The 17,958-nt window shown below is 34.0% G+C and overlaps 1 protein-coding gene across 2 annotated transcripts; it reads left to right on the top strand.

Moving 5' to 3' along the window:
- The first annotated feature begins 4,850 nt into the window (after window positions 1-4,850).
- LOC143589927 (chloride channel protein CLC-b-like) lies at window positions 4,851-9,037 on the top strand. 2 transcript variants are annotated; one of them, XM_077070547.1, is made up of 7 exons: window positions 4,851-5,225; window positions 5,316-5,516; window positions 5,600-5,777; window positions 5,880-6,412; window positions 7,533-8,676; window positions 8,762-8,900; window positions 8,932-9,020. In XM_077070547.1, exons 1-6 carry the CDS (start codon window positions 5,041-5,043, stop codon window positions 8,867-8,869), a joined length of 2,349 nt encoding a protein of 782 aa, XP_076926662.1. In that variant the 5' UTR covers window positions 4,851-5,040; the 3' UTR covers window positions 8,870-8,900; window positions 8,932-9,020. The 2 variants fall into 2 exon arrangements, with proteins under 2 accessions (XP_076926662.1, XP_076926660.1); XM_077070545.1 differs by having other exon boundaries at window positions 8,762-9,037.
- The last annotated feature ends 8,921 nt before the right edge of the window (window positions 9,038-17,958 follow it).

Here is a 17,958-nt window from a genome sequence, read left to right on the forward strand (position 1 = left end):
CAGGAAAACGAAAAATACATAATAACATTAAAATCATGTTCAAATAATAGTGATTATTCTGAGTTAAAAAAATATTAGAAGATTTAAAGTTGCATAAAATGAATGTAGTGATTCTTATTTATAATGGTTGAAAGTAGGGCTGCCACTTTTACCCGTAACATGAAACCCAACCCAAGAAAACCCGTATTTGAACCCAAACTAACCTGACCCGAGAAACTCGAACCCAAGAAAATACTAACCCAAACCTGAACCGAAGTAATTCGGGTTGGTTCTTGGGTCCGGATTCTAGGTTTCGGGTCAACCCGTAAACTTTTAATTTTAAAATCATATGTATTTTTAGGTATTAAAGGCTAAGCCTTAGCCGCTGACGTTATCAGAATTTAGTCCAAGTCAATTGTTCTCATTCCACATATTATGAATCGAATGTTTATTGTTTATTATTTTGAATATAAACCATAATAAACATTTTAATTAACACTTCAAATAGTCTCTTGTCAATCCATATGGAGAATACTTATTATATGTAGTAATGGATTTAGTTGGAATAAACCTATAATTTTAATGTCATATATTGAAATGACTTAAAAGATGAGGACCATATATGAAAATTGGTTGAAAAACATGTGAGGAGGGCTATGGTATTGACAAGTGGCAAAAATAATAGACTTTTATTAGAATAGATAGATTTATTGTTTGATAGCTATCACTTTAAGAATGTAACTTAGAGAACAAAATTTTTGGCTGGTAAAATGAAAATTCAAAAATTTGATGAACACACAAAATGTATGAAAGTTGCTATCAGTTCTCATGGATAAAAGTTGCGATCAGTTTTGACTTGCGTAGAAGCTCCTTCAATGTAAATTGGAGATATTTAAGGAAACAAGACTCCACAAATAAGAATTAAGTTTAATGAAATTAATTTGTTGATAGATTTAACCAAAACGACGTAGTTTTGATTGGTTTCGCATCTAAGGTTAGATGTCTAACAACCCCATATTCACTTTCCCCTCTATATATATATATATATATATATATATATATATATATATATTATACAAACACAACACATTGACCCTCTGTGTAAAGTTTCTAGTTCCGTCACTGACTATGTTAAGCATTTAAGCCCTCTCGGCTTCTAGCCTTCCACTTATATTATCTAATATTTATGAAGTGACATCGATCTCTTAATTAATACCAATCTTTGTCTCCTACTGGATATTGTTATTCTAAGTCTTTCATTTATTTTGATACCAACGTATTTTTTTTCCTTTCTAAATCACCTGGAAACACTACATTAAGAGCATGACAACCACCCTTGTCCAAGTAACACCATACACAACAACCGAATATTAACTGTTGGATAGCAAAACCACCAAACATAAATCAGTTCCTATATAAATGAGCACAACATTGATCATTTTAAATTTGTTTCATTATATTATAAACTTAAAAACAAATTTGACATTTATTTAAAAGTAAACCACACATCCTTACCATATGTAACTTTTTATAATGGATTAATGGATAAGCAATGAGCATATGCTTGTTATATTCTCATATCATATAATATAATAATATTTAACGGATGAAAAGGTTATGTTTGTCATTTTAAGTGGCTGAAAAGGATTTGTGATAATGTTTTATTTAGAGCATGTATTCTTTTTTGAGATTGTGATCCTCACTCTTCGGGTTTTCTTTCTCCGTTTACTTACTAAAAAAATTGGTCTCTACACTCCAAGTGTCAAAAAAATATGTGGTATGAATTATGGAAGGTCCAAATAAGTATATTCAAACCTAAAAATGTCAAATCATGATCCAAAATGGACACCTCATTTCTTTATCTTAATAATTCAATTTTTTAAATAAAAATGCATCACCTGCTCTAAGAATTAAGATAAGATTACAATCCAAAATACCAACAATACAGATTTTTGGATTTCAAACATTTATATTTAAGATTACGATCCAAAACACTATTAAATAATTCTATACCAATCATGATTATACACGACTACAAAGTATATATTAAAAAAAAAGTTTTACTTCTATTATAATCACAATGATAAAAAGTTGTCTAGCAAGAACACCGATATATAATAACATGATTACTTTCTTAATTTTCTTATTAATCTAGTAATCAAATTAAAAAAACAATTGCGTTGTAAAGAAACATTTTTTCTACTTCATTGACATGAGCTTTAATACTTTGATCCGAGAGTTATTGAAACAACCATAAAAAGGCTAACAAGTTAGAAATGGTTAAACTTAAATCATGCATAACTTTTAACCTATTTAGAGAATTAGAGTTATAGAGCCAATAATACATGGAAACAACATGACACGCCTATTAGTGGTGCATAAAAAACTCGTACCCGGAACCGGACCTGAAAAAAATACCCGGAACCGGTTTTTTATACCCGGGTATTCTATACCCGAAACCGGAACCGACCCTACCCATAGGGTATGGATAGGGTATGCATTTTGAGGTCAGTACCCGTACCTGGAACCGTACCCGATTTATACTGTAAATACCCGGAACCGGTCATACCCTATACCCGGTACCCGGTTATACCCGATACCAATTTTCTAATACCCGAAATAATACATGAGTTTTTATAGTATATTTTTATGTTTACTTCACAACTTTTATGTTTAAGTTTTTGTAAAATGCATATTACTAAGTAAATAATTTGTAATTACGTGGATTTATGGTTTTTGTAATATATAGTTTAATTATTTTTATAAATTACAAAGCAAATTTAAATTTTAAACAAACAAAAAAATATATAAAAAAATTACAAATTCAAAACCGGGTATTAATACCCGGTCGTACCCGGTTCCAATACCCGAACCCGATCATACCCTACCCGGGTACATAGGGTTGAGTTTTTCTCCTCAATACTCTACCCGAACCCTACCCGATTTTCCAATACCCGATTACACCCGAAACTAGTTCCATACCCGAACTCGGGTATTAGAAAAAACCTGATTTGTGCACCTCTACCTACTATTGTGACAAACAACCATGTGCAGTTTGCCCCACACTTGGACCCAAATCTCCTCATTTGGAGAATTGATTGACGGTTTTTTTTTCTCAACTTTAATTTATTTGTTTAGTCATGATTGTAAAAACACATGAATCTTAAAATTTATTAGTATACCGTATGCACGCTTATTTTGATTTCAATGCCAAGATAGCAATATTTAATTTTCAAGATTGGATAATACTGGTTTATATCATTTGGAAACATATCAATTTTCTTTCAAAAGCATTTATTTATCTTATGTTTTGTGTAAACATAAACGAGGTTTTGACTTATCCAACTCGTTAGAACAAGAAACCAAATAAAATGCATATGAATGGTCCGAAATTTATGGTGCCACCGTCCCATAAAAAGAATATGAAAGCAAACACATGAAAGGTGCCAAGATCATGATCCTCATTGGGGTATTAAATTTCAACCAAAGGTTGGTCTACGCCACGTGGACCAACAACAGAACACATGTTCATCCGATCTGTCTTGATTGGAGCTGTACAATGTAGCTACGTGAAAACGATTAATAGATGCACATGTGAAATCAATGACCTTTCACATACCCCAAGAGCCATTTTATTTCCAGCCGTCCGATTTAACTTCAAGAACTTGCATTTTGGTGACTAATCATTTCTTTAACTACTGTTTTTTATATGTTTCAAGTATTATGTATTGGGCATGTTACGCATGTATCTTGTGTTGTGTTCATTTTTCTAGCTCAAGAAAAGGACTTGACGTACCGTCTAAGTTATCGTCAAGGCTCGATATTCATCCGGATTGTCAATTTGTTATGACCGACTAGTTATTAAATCAGTTGTCTTACCGGTTCAAATAATTTAAAAACCAATACATGTATAACTAATTTAAAACAAAGTATAGAAATATTTTATATTTTTATGTGGATTTGCAGTGTTAACAAAACATAAAGTCTGGCTAGCAAATTAGATTTTAAAAGAAAAAAAACATAAAAAAAAACAAGTCAAAACAATTTTAAAATTCAGTCCAATCACCGAGCTGGTTTGCCTTGCCAATGGTGTAACCAGTCGGCAGCCGGCCCAAATAAAACCGGTTCAAGAGCACTCAATTAGAGAGGTTTTCTAGACGTGTGAGAATGCTGCTGAATATGAACATGCTATCTACGGATAAAAATTAGTGTTCGATTGTAACAGTTCCATGAGTTCAGGAAATAAGTATAGAAGTTTCTAGTTTTAGATAAGTATAATACCAACTTGATCATGTATTTGATTATTTCATGTTCATGACTCCACTGGTACAAACTCTAGTGGAGCATCCTAGATGTGCCATTATTCTTTTGGATTTATTAATCATTGTGTAATTAGAAAAGACCACATACCATAATGGTATTTCCCTTACATATATTATTATTATTATTATAATTATTATTAGCCTTTATATAGCTGTTAAACTGTGATCTTATTATTAATATTATTATAATTAGCAGTAGTTTTTATATAGCTGTTAAACTTTGATTTCCTTTATTTTGCTTCATACACATGTACTTAGAGCCGAGGGTCTCTCTGGAAGCCACCTCTTTATTCCTTTGGATAGAGGTACGGTGTGCCTACATCCCACCCTTCCCAGACCCTACTTATAGCTTTGCTGTCGGTGGGATTTTACTGGGTATGATTGATTGATTGATTGATAATTAGAAAAGACCACTTTGCTTCATATATTTCCAAAATCCTGAAACAGACCATTAACAAGTTGTACATCTGGAAACCCCCAACCCCCCCCCCCTCCCGCGTTGTTTATTTAATACTTTACACTTATTGCTAATGTTACAACTCCACTCCTCTTATATTATCCTAGATCTGATAACAAAACAATGGCCCATCTTTTTGAAGCAAACCTATCTAGCCAAAAGTCCTAGTAATACCAATAAACCATAACACATCATCACTGCATTATATGCAGCATTTAGTGACCTCTAGAAACTATAAATAACAGATAGAGAAAGAGAGAACTTGCAACTGAATCTGATCAAATGGAGAAAGATTCAGATCAAATGGCTGGGACTACAACCACAGAAGAACCTACGAATCAACACGAAAGAGACCCGGAAAGCAATTCGTTACAGCAACCACTTCTCAAAAGAAACCGAACACTTTCGTCGAGTCCACTAGCACTTGTTGGCACCAAAGTGTCATATATTGAAAGCTTGGATTATGAGTAAGTTTCATTAAAGATCATTTTGTGTATAATTGGCAACATAACATGTTCATGAAATAAAACATTAGGATCAAAACAAACTTTTTACAGGATCAATGAGAATGATCTGTTCAAGCATGACTGGAGAACCAGATCACAAGCTCAAGTGTTGCAGTATGTGTTTCTAAAATGGTTATTAGCTTTCTTGGTCGGGCTTTTAACCGGTGTCATAGCAACACTCATCAATCTTGCAGTTGAGAACATTGCAGGATACAAATTACTGGCTGTAGTCCACTACATAGAAAGAAAAAGGTGTTTTACTGTTTTAAATATTATTATGCAATTTAGAATAATAATAATTCAACAGTTTTATGTAATTATGATGGTGGGTGCAGATACATGATGGGGTTCTTTTTCATGACTGGGGTTAATTTCCTGTTGACACTCGTTGCAACTCTTCTATGTGTGTTTTTCGCACCTACGGCTGCCGGGCCCGGTATTCCCGAAATTAAAGCTTACCTAAATGGTGTAGACACTCCCAATATGTATGGGGCCACAACAATGTTTGTTAAGGTAGTATTAATTGAAAAGGAAATTAAATATTAATCATTAGTGTTAAATTGTAGTAATTCTTATATGATCTATGATGGCTAATTGGTTATAAACTTATAATAGATAATTGGAAGCATAGGAGCTGTGGCTGCAGGGCTGGACTTGGGGAAAGAAGGGCCTCTGGTTCACATTGGGGCCTGCATTGCATCGTTATTGGGTCAAGGTGGGCCCGATAATTACCGGATCAGATGGAAGTGGATTCGTTACTTCAACAACGATCGTGACAGACGGGATATAATAACGTGTGGGGCTTCGTCAGGGGTGTGCGCTGCTTTTCGGGCCCCTGTGGGAGGTGTGTTGTTTGCTCTTGAGGAAGTGGCAACATGGTGGAGAAGTGCTCTTTTGTGGAGGACTTTTTTTAGTACAGCAGTTGTAGTGGTGGTGCTTAGAGCTTTTATGGAGTATTGTAAATCAGGAGAGTGTGGGCTTTTTGGTGAAGGTGGGTTGATCATGTTTGATGTCAGTGGTGTTTCGGTAAATTACCATCTGGTTGATCTCATACCGGTTACGGTAATTGGAATCATTGGAGGTGTTTTGGGAAGTCTTTATAATTGGGCCCTTCACAAGGTCCTTCGTCTCTACAATCTCATTAACGAGTAAGGATTTTAACCCTTATTACGCATGCGTTAGATTGAGTTAGGGTTAGAACGGGCCAGTTTAACAAAGCATTTGTTTTTGGCTCGGGTAGAAATGAGTTGTTTTTTTCATGTTTCAAATAAAACAAATTGGTTGTTTTAAAAAACGTTCACATGGCCAAAAATAATTGTATAGGGACCACATCAAGTAAAATGTTATTCTATTGAAAAAAATATATCTAGTAAAAATAAAACTTTCTGAACTAATTCTAACTGGTTGCATCAATTTCAACCTATTTACTTATGAATGAATTTCAACCCATTTACTTATGAATGGGTACCATTGTACCAATTTACCAATTTACATTTTTTGGAACGGGTCAGACAGGCTGAAAGACACCCATACATATTTTAAATGCATGAATCCTACTAAATTGTTTTCTATTAAAATATTTACATAATTATAATCATAGTAAAATCATTTTTATCTTACTTAACACCTTCAATATTAACAACATTCTAGAAAATAGACAAAAAAAAACGTGTTCTATATAAAAAAAATTGCTTTTTATATCAATTTCAACCAATTTACTTATGAATGGGTCGATTTACGTCCTATATTATATCAAATCGGTGAAATAACAAAAGTTAAATTGGGAATTGGTCAAACAGATGTTGAAAGACACCCAATATATATTTTTAACGCATAAAAAAACAAAAAAAAAACGTGTTCTATATAAAAAAATTGTTTCTTATATCAATTTCAACCAATTTACTTATGAATGGGTCAACTTACGTCCTATATTATATCAAATCGGTGAAATAACAAAAGTTAAAATGGGAATTGGTCAAACAGGTGTTGAAAGACACCCAATATATATTTTTAACGCATAAAACCTACTAAATCGTTTTATTCAAATACGTAGATTATTGGTAGATTAAAATCATTTAGTTAATCATACTTAATACCTTCAAGTTCAACATTTACAAAATTTTGAAAACTAGACAAAAAAACAGTGTTAACAGGTCAGCCGACCCAACCAATTAGTACTGAAATGACCCGTTACCCAAACTGCATGACCCACTGATCATCTTATTAAAGTTGCATACACCATCCTAAAATTGTCATGTATTCTTGCAGAAAAGGGAAATTAGCCAAAATCTTGCTGAGTCTGAGCGTCTCGTTGTTCACGTCAGCATGCTTATATGGGCTTCCGTTCCTCGCCAGTTGTACGCCATGCGATCCATCTGCCTTGGACTCGGAGTGCCCGAGCACAGGAAGAATGGGCAACTTCAAGAAATTCAACTGCCCGAAAGGACACTACAATGACCTGGCAACTCTCCTCCTTACAACCAATGATGATGCAGTCCGCAACATCTTCTCCACCAACACTCCAAGCGAATATCGAGTATTCTCGCTCGTCATTTTCTTCATTCTTTATTGCATATTGGGCCTCTTTACGTTCGGGATTGCAGTCCCCTCGGGTCTATTTCTTCCCATCATCCTAATGGGCTCGGCTTATGGTCGCCTGCTTGGTATGGCAATGGGACCCTACACAACCATTGACCAAGGTCTATTTGCGGTTCTAGGTGCAGCTTCATTGATGGCTGGTTCAATGCGGATGACAGTTTCCCTTTGTGTAATATTTCTCGAGTTGACCAATAATCTACTTTTACTCCCGATAACCATGCTCGTTTTACTAATATCCAAAAGTGTTGGAGACTGCTTCAACCCGAGTATTTATGAGATAATATTGGAACTTAAAGGGTTGCCTTTCTTGGAAGCTCACCCCGAGCCGTGGATGAGAAACATAACCGTTGGGGAGTTAGCCGATGTTAAGCCACCTGTGGTCACGTTTAGTGGGATTGAAAAGGTTGGGAGGATAGTGGAGGTTTTGAGGAGCACGACTCACAACGCTTTCGCGGTTGTGGATAGCACGATGGTGCCCACGGTGGGCCAGATGAGTGAGGTCCATGGGCTTATTCTAAGGGCCCATTTGTTGCTAGTGTTGAAGAAGAAGTGGTTTTTGCAAGAGAGGAGGAGGACAGAGGAATGGGAAGTAAGAGAAAAGTTTACTTGGGTTGATGTGGCGGAAAGATGGGGTACGATTGAAGAAGTTGCGGTTACAAAAGAGGAGATGGAAATGTATGTAGATTTGCATCCGCTTACAAATACAACTCCCTATACCGTGGTGGAAACCATGTCGGTTGCTAAGGCGTTGGTGCAGTTTAGACAGGTCGGGCTGCGCCACATGCTGGTTTTACCAAAGTACCACGGCCCTTCGGTAAGTTAGCTTTTGGTCTCTAGAACTTATAAATCATAAGACTAATGTTAATATGTTATTAACCTTATGTTATAAATGTTTCTAGGTGCCACCAGTGGTTGGGATTTTGACCAGGCAAGACTTGAGAGCCCACAACATATTGAGTGCATTTCCTCATTTGGAAAAATCGCATGCGAGTAAAAAGGGACGTTAAATATTCGTGTACAAGTGAAAAGGCACAGTCAGTCGATGATGATTCGGATAAAGGAAGGGAGTGTACTTTCTGTTTCCAATTTTGTATTCTTTTGTGAAGTAAAAGAAGGTACTGAAGAATGTAGATTGGCTACATCAAGAACACTTAAAAAGATTGGATTGTTATGTTGGTTATAAATTAAATAAGTTATTCTTATCAATATAAAGAAACAGACTATATATATTGAGGCCAAATTCTTGCAACTAGGATATATAACATGAGAGATATAACTAGCAATAAACATTATAAGTAACTAAATAAAGATGGAGAAACTTAGAAGAACCAATTTGCTTGCATCTTTAACAACCGGATGGTGAAAATGGTTCTACTGATTGCATCTACAACACCAGTGAAATTTAAATGGTAACTTTCTTTTTCAAAGGCAATTAAAGTGGTAACTAAAACATGTGGTACAAACAAAATTAACCTACTAAACATATAAATAACCAGAAACTAGAGTGATTATTAATTATATAAAAATTAAAATAGTGTAATAATAATTACACTAGTTTGAAAGTTATTAAGTAATAATAATAATAATTACACTAATGTTAACATAATTACTTTAGTTATTTGTACGGAGTAATTTCTATTTGATCCAAACACTCAAAACATGTATATACAGACTGAAGTAAAGTTAGGGTTAGGAAGTTAAGAAGGTACCGGAGGTGTGGCTGTGATTATGAAAATTGAACCAACGGCTGCGATGCGATAATGGATATGGTGAGTTGTGAGGGGCCGGATTTGATAAATTGTCAATTGTCGAAACAAAATGGAATCACATAGATAGAACAAATTACCGGATTTGACCCCAAAAACTTAGCCATTGACACCATAAAATCAAACCCTTACAGTTTTCAAAGATAATTACAACTAGCAAATAAGATCTCTGTGTTGCAGCTATACAGATACAAATTTTGTATGTTAAAACTTTTTTGTTTTTATTGTAAACTCACGCGTTATAACATAGACGCTATGTCAAGCTTATTGTGACGGGATGTTAAACTAAACAAAATAAGACGTAAAGTTGTTGGGCATTGAATGCTCGTTCCCGGCATGTTAGCTCACAATTCAATCGAGTTTGAACTAATATAGCATATAATAATAGTTATATATAAATTTGTAAAGGATAGAATTTTTAAAATTTGAAAGCAAACCATCATGGTTATTTTGTAATTTTACTATTACTCTAAGGAAGACAAAAGAATTGAGCCGATCACCTACTTACTAACTAGGGGTGGTAATCTTGACCCAAGCAATTTCATATATATGAGTCAATTTAGATTGTTTTAAAAATCATATAGGTTGCTTTGGGTCATAGATTTTAATAAGATGAGTCAAAATGAGTTATTTGAAATTCCACATTCTTATTTTCGGGTTAAAATGGGTTGACAAATTTAAAGAATGAGTCGATGTGGGTTAGTGTCTTAAGGAATAGTGGCAAGTTTGGGTTGAAACGGGTTTTGGATTGGAATGAGTTCGGGTTGAAACGGGTTTTGGATTGGAACGAGTTCGGTTTAGGTTTTTGATTGGAACGAGTTCGGTTTAGGTTTTGGCTCGGATCAGGTTTCGAGCTAACACGAGTTTTCGCAATGGACGGGTTGAGTTTCGGTTTCTTTTGTTTCTTTTTGGTCGATTTCGGATTGGTTTCGGTTTTTTGTTTTGTTTTGGTCGTTTGTTCAGTTTCGTTTATGTTCTATTTCAGTTTTTTAGTTTCGTTTTGATCGGTTTTTCTGGTTTTGATCAATTCGGTTCAGTTTTGATTATAGTTTCGTTTTCGTCGACTTTTTAGTTTCGGTTCATTTCTCAGATATTTTTTGTTGAACGAGGACAACGGAGAAAACGTTTTAGTTATTTTCCTTTTTTCGTTTTGATTTACATTTTGAGTTATGATTTTTTTATTAACTTTTTTGATTTTTTTAGGGGTTTTCGATCTTAAAAAAAACCCCTAAAAAAATTCAAAAAAATTAATAAAAAATCATAACTCAAATATAAATCAAAAACGAAAAAAAGTAAAATATCTAAAATGTTTCCTTCGTTACCCTTGTTTTAAAAAAAGACCTGACTCGAAACCTGTTTTGACACATTTCGACCTGGGCCCGTTTTGACCCGAACCTGATGACCATAACTCGTTCCGACCCGAACCAAAACAACCTTTTCTTAATTGACTCATTTTGACCCTAACCCGTTTGCCACCCCTAATACTAACCATTAATAGATTAAAAAAAAGGTCCAGTCACCAACTTACATAACATACTAACCATTATTAGATTCCAAAAAGAAGTCCGGGGTTGGGGGATATTGCTAATTAATGCTATGGAACTAATTGTATGAAATGTTTTGGCGGTCTTAGAAGACATGTAAATCAAGTGAAACTGTTTTAAGGCGGTCTATGTTTACCTGAGGTGTCAAGTTAGTTGTTTTAGGTCATAACTACGAGTTGCATATCTCACCTTTAAGGCCATGTGTAGTGGACGGGAGATAGGAACGAATTTGGGTGACATGGGGTGCGAACACCACCCCCGTGGACAACAAAAGGGGCGAAAATGGGATGGGCGAGGTATATTTCTCGCCTATGCATTCTTTGTTTTTATTATTATTTTAATGGTATGTGTGCGTGATCCAATAAAATAATCTCTTATCATACAATAGGTACGCGAGTTTCTACACCGTCGATTTCAAAAAACACGCTATCGTCCACTGCTTTGACCCATTGCTCCCATCAACTCTGATCCACCGCTCCCATCGATTCCGTCCACATTCACCGTCACCGTCCAACGATTGCATCCACCGTCGCGACCGTCGACGGTACCTTCGTGAACACCATCTTCCTCCGTCACGCCTTTTTCACAAGTCAGTTGAAGTAATTGATCAATTAAACTTTGAAATTGATCCAATTAATCATCAATTTGAAGCTTCAGTCAATTTTGAGTTTGAGTTCTGGGTTTTAACATTGAACGTATTAACATTAACCTAAAACGTATAAACTTTTTTGTACTGAACTTTTAAAGTTTAATTGATTTTGTTCTGAACGTTTAAACATAACGTATAATACGTTTAAACAGAACGTATAAACTTAATGTTAATATGTTCAATGTCAAAACCCATAATTCAAAACTCAAAATTAATCGATTGAAGCTTCAAAGTGATGATTAATTGGATCAATTTCAAGGTTAATTGATCAATCAACAATTTCAATTGGAAATTGCTTAACAGACTTGTGACCTACAATCGATGGTGGTGACGGACGATGGTGGTGCTCATGACAGTAGACGATGGTCACGACGGTGGACTTTGACGGGTATGCGCTAAGTATTTTTAGTTTAATTACAATTATGCCACTAAGCAATTTTAATTTCAATTAGAATCGGTGGTGCAGGAAGTCGCGTATGTAATGTACGATAAGCGATTATTGTACGTTAACTCACCCCTATATATATATATATATTTGTGGGCTACAAGATCATTACACCCTAAAACAAAACCCATCATTTGTTGACTGAGCGTCATATGGCGCAAAACGCCCCATTTTGTAGCCCCTCAACTACACATAGCCTTAATCGGCTAGTTAGACAATGTGTAGTCAAAGACATTATGCGCCATGTGACGCCTAGTCACTTTTTAAAAATTTTACAAAAAGATGGTGTAGTCAAAATGCCCCACCCTTTAACATTTTGCGCCACGTGATGCTCAGTCACTTTTACACTTTTTTTTTATTTTTTATTAAAAGTAAACAAATGATAATAATATTTTATTAAATAAATATTACATTAAAATGAAAACAAAAACTACTCGTCTCCATCATCACCATCGTCGTCGTCTTCATTATCGATCTCGTATTCGTATTCATCGTTGCTCTCGTTTTGGTTTTCATTTTCACCTGGCAAACACCGATTTATCCAAAGATGTTGGACCAAAACCCCCTTAAGTGCGTTATGTATTTCTCTTGACTGCACGAAATAAGCGTTTTCAAGTCTTGCTCCATGTTAGGGCCCAAATTTTATAGTCGGATCTATGGTTAGCTCAGGATCTTGGATCAGCTCAGGATCCTTAATATGCTTGGGATCCCAAATATGTTCAGGATTCTCAGATAAGTTTAGTATCCTGAGTATTAATGCTAATAAATAGATATTTCTCTCTTGGTGTTGATTTATAATTGCATATATTAATTGTTGATTTAGTCCGTGCGAAATACATGATTGATGGTTGCATAAAACGTGTGGAATGAGCTATAATCGCTAGGATTAAGGGCCAAGTAATGGTTAACGGTCAAATATTGACTGTATGCTGAAATCTCGCACTTATAGTTAATATTAGCACGTGGGAGAACTCTATTATTGTCAGGAATCATTTCTAGGTATAAGGATCCCGGATTTACTGACATGATTTCAGTATTCGGTATCCTTGATAATTACTAACCGTTGTATTATCCTCGAATATTTGAGGTTATTTCGCAGGTGTGACCACGTTTGATGAGTGACTCCCAAAAAAATCGGTCAAAGACGTGGGATGAACGTTGATGAACGTGGATAGACTCAAAGAAGAGTGCTCCAACGGCTATACTGGAAGACTCTTTCAGTTCCGGGATACTCGAAGAATCAGTTAGGGATTTTCAGTATAAATGGGCTGATGTGATCAATTAGGAAAAACACATGTAACACACACTTCACATACTTAGCTATCAACACTCATTGTAACACTTAGTATACGGTCGATTATCATCTCCACCACTTGTAATCACCCATTTTTGTTATTAATAAAACCGTCCGAGGGCTTTTTGTGCCGGAGAACCTCAAGATCAAGGGTTTTTCCCCTCGAAATCAAATAATTGTGTTCACCCTATTTTTGATCAAGCACTTTACCTCACATACGAATTTGATCACAAAATTACTTTGTTAATTTTTGACCGGAACACTCCATACCTGCTAGAGTTCGTGGTGGATCCGAGTCCGGTATGAAAGTTGGACATATTGCTCTTCCCTCATATTCGATGATCATTTTATGCATTATGATACACGCATACATAGCACTTTTCATTCGTTCTAACGACCATGGACGACAAGGATTTTTAACAAAATGCCAACGTTCTTGAAGAACCCGAAAGCACCTCTTGATATCCTTTTCGCAGACTCTTGTACTTTATTAAACTATTGTCTTTTTTCATCCAGCGGGTCTCTAAATGTTTTCACGATAATCGCATACTCCGGTTATATTCCATCGCCTAGATAGTACCCATAATCGTAGAAGTTATCTGTGACATCTGTAAAAAATTTTCACTAATATAATCTCGATTAGCAATAAAATTTCATCATTATGAAAAAAAAATCTTCTTTATTAGTAATCTAGCCATTTAAAAGTCAACAAAGAGTGCAAAAATCGCCACATAACGAGCCTGACATGGAATAACCTCGGGTAACGAGTCAAAAAGTAAATAAATCCTTAAAGGGGCTAAATGATCTCGAAAAATTAAAATACATATTAAAGTAGTCGAGACAATGTATAAACTTAATTTTAGAAAGCTCGAATCGCAAAAATTGCAAAATAAGTAACCAGGTGTCGGTGAACGACCCGGTAAGGACCCAACGTCAACTATTCCCAAAAATTAGTTTCTTAGGGTTGTATTATCATGAATTCAATATCGGATCAAACCTGATAAAAATTAATCGAAACAGAGTTCGATTGATTAGCTAAATTTCGTTATACGTTAAAACGGAAACTTAAGATTATTGTTTAAACACCTACTCACTAACCCAAATCCATGTGCTACCACCCATTGAGTTAACCCATAGTTTTACTTAAACCATGTCTCCAACCCATGGTTTTACTTGAAAAACCATGTGCTCATCTTCCTATATATACATGCCCACACACACATCGCAAACACACCATCACATACTCACATTCAAAACACACACACACACACACACACATTAATCAAGATCAAGAAACATGGAGGTTTAGAGATAGAAGATTAAGCTATTAGGAAGATAGGAGGCACATCACTCTCACTCATCAATATCTTCATCTTTCAAACCCTCAAAGAACAAGTAAGTTTTAAAGATATGATTGATTGATTTTTTAGATATGGATGCATAAGGTTTGTTGTTCTTGAGGTTGTTTGAAGCTTGAAAGATGAAAATATGGATAATGTGTGTGTATAAATATGGACCGTAGGTATGTATGTATGTGTAAGAAGGAAGATTAAGCCCATTTACACATGCATACATACATCATAAAGATCCTACATTGATTGTTAAGTTTGATATTAGGTGTTTTTAATCTCTTGAATATTTGAGATGAACTTAAAAGAACTTGATGTTAGGTTTTGTTGTTGGAATGAAATGTAAATTGATTATTGATTATTAGCTTGGTAGTAATGACTTAGATTAATGAAAAATTGTTGTTAGAGATGAACAAAACAAGGATATGTTCATAATTGTAAATTTGGGGATTTTTGGTTTTGGATTAATAAGAGGTTTTGAATGGATTGTTAAATCAAAAAGTGTTATGGGATAACTTAATTGAAAGTAATATAGATTGTATGCTATAATTAATAGTTGAAACTTGAAAATTAACCAAGATTGGTAAAGTTACTATATAAGGAAACTTTAATTTAAGAAAAGTTGAATTTTTGATTTTGATATGGATACTTGTCAAGAATGTGTTTGATATGTGATGAATTGCATACTTGAATTAATATAGTATGCATGATTAAGATATGGACTAGTTAACACATTGATGGAACTAGCAAACAACTTACTAAATAAGGAAACTTTGTTGAATGATAAATTGAAAGAACAAAATTGGATAGAACACTTAGGATGCATGAAACCCTATCAAACTAATTGAATGAATTAAACTTAGAATTGTACTTAATCAAAGTGGGAAGATTGAATTGAATAGAATTATCAAAAATTAAAAGTTACTATAATAGGAAACATTGTTAGTTAAACACTTATGAAATTCATAATTTGATTGGTTAATAAACTACTTGAACTCATACGTAAATGACATGATGATTTGAACCTGGACATTTAGGTATTAATATGATATTTGTTCAAATTAAAAATAACAAAACTAGATTAATAACATTATTAATAAATTTAGAATATGAACTACAAACTTAAAAATTGGGTTAAAAGTGTCTTGTGAAATGATTTGATCAAAACTGAAATTTATGGTGAATTATGTGTCATTATATGTGTGATTAGTTCATAAGATGATTAGTGTAGACTTGTTCAACTTATTTGAAAAATCGGCTTTTTAAACAATACCGACACAACTCCTAGGGACTGTTTTAGAACAGCCCCTAAAGTTGTAAAATACTCATATATAACATAAGTTAATATATGAGAAGAGGACAAGATAACAGAACTTAGTCCTAAACGGTTCGTGTCGCGAAAACCGACACAAAAACGTTAAAAAGTTGCTATTTTAAGAAAATATTAACGAAAATAAACATAACATATTTGGTAAAGTAACTTCTAAAAATTGACTAATATGTATGTAACAAGTATCTTTCAAGATTTAAAAATGGTGTTTTATACAAAAAGCCGAACGGTTCGTTTTTAAACGCAAAACCAACGAAACCGACAAAATCCATGAAAAATAATAAATTAGTATTTTCTTTCCAGCAACTGAAACTTTAATATTTTATTATAATTGTATATTTTATTTGCTTATTAAATTATTTAATTATTAAAACAATATTTAACGAAAACCGAACTAGATATATTCGTTAACTTAATAGGAACTTACTTGATTATGTGCTTGTGTGGACATTAGACTAGGATTAATAAAAGACTCTTATAAACAAAAACTCAAGCTAAGTTTTATTAACAAAACGTGTACTAATATAGGACACACATATTTTGATACGAAAAGCTACAAACCGTGAGTTTCTCTATCGAACCCCTTCGTTTTTAACTGAAACTGTTTTAATCGATATTTAATTGTGTTTTGGGGGAGAAGCGTATTCTTCATTTCATATGGAATTCATTTGATATTGTAACGGCATTTTATTTATAAACCGTGTCAAACCGGGGATGAGTCTAGTTGGCTAAATAACGGTTAACCCTAGAAAGGGGCACAAAAATATGGGTAGATCTATCGGGGTGACGCCCCCCACTTCCAATCGCGTTGGGTTAAAAGTGGGTATATTTTGAGTCTGGTATGTATCGTGTTATCAACTATGATAATCATACGTAATGTTGTATTCTTTGCTCGTCTACAACAGCACGATTTGTTTAAAAAGTAAAATGCCTATTGTTTTGTGATGTAATGACGGTAGATCATTACACACGGATTGGTGTTATAATGGTGGTAAGCCATTATACACAAGAAGTATTTAATATAATTCGGGGTGTAGTGACGATTACACTGGAATTGATATTGGATATAATGACAAAAGATCATTATATGGATGTTGTTTTCGATTCATATATATATATATATATACATACATACATACATACATATATATATATATAGACTATTTTATTATAAAGGGAAACTCACCAACACATTGTGTTGACCGATATTTTAATATGTTTTTCAGGTAATTTAAATGAAGTATGGAAGCTTCGCGAATAGCGCGGTAAAATAGTGACGTATGTTTGAATGGAAAATATTGACTTTATGTTGAACTTGTGGTTGAATAATAATCGTGAAATATGAAACGTGTAATAACTCTGGTGTTTCAATAAATTTCAAGTTTCATTATAAATGTATACTTAAATGTGATTGGCTGAAACGATGTCTGTCACCACCCGAATGACTTGGTCAAAGTCTTCCGATGTCTTAGTTAAGATTTTCGGGGTGTGACAGAAGTTGGTATCAGAGCCAATGGTTATAGTGAATTAGAAATTTTGGGTAAAAATTTCTATACTATAACCCGTATATTCAAACACACGATTTTCCCTCCTCGCGAAGCAAAGGTATAATCAATTAAATGATTATATATATATATATATATATTTTTTGTAATAGATAAATAAATAAATAAATAAATAAAATGGTAAACTATAAAGTTTAAAGTTTTATCTATATGA

Source organism: Bidens hawaiensis, unplaced genomic scaffold, assembly GCF_021521415.1.
Source record: "Bidens hawaiensis isolate Kalapana, Puna unplaced genomic scaffold, B.hawaiensis_p1.1 tig00038052_1, whole genome shotgun sequence".
Lineage (NCBI taxonomy): Eukaryota > Viridiplantae > Streptophyta > Magnoliopsida > Asterales > Asteraceae > Bidens > Bidens hawaiensis.

Bases quoted from the DNA above. Each gene is read 5' to 3' on its own strand.
- LOC143589927 (XM_077070545.1), top strand. From the start codon at position 5,041: ATGGAGAAAGATTCAGATCAAATGGCTGGGACTACAACCACAGAAGAA. The intron at 5,517-5,599 runs GTGTTTTACTGT...TGGTGGGTGCAG, and splicing joins CACTACATAGAAAGAAAAAG to ATACATGATGGGGTTCTTTT. The intron at 8,677-8,761 runs GTAAGTTAGCTT...AAATGTTTCTAG, and splicing joins CAAAGTACCACGGCCCTTCG to GTGCCACCAGTGGTTGGGAT.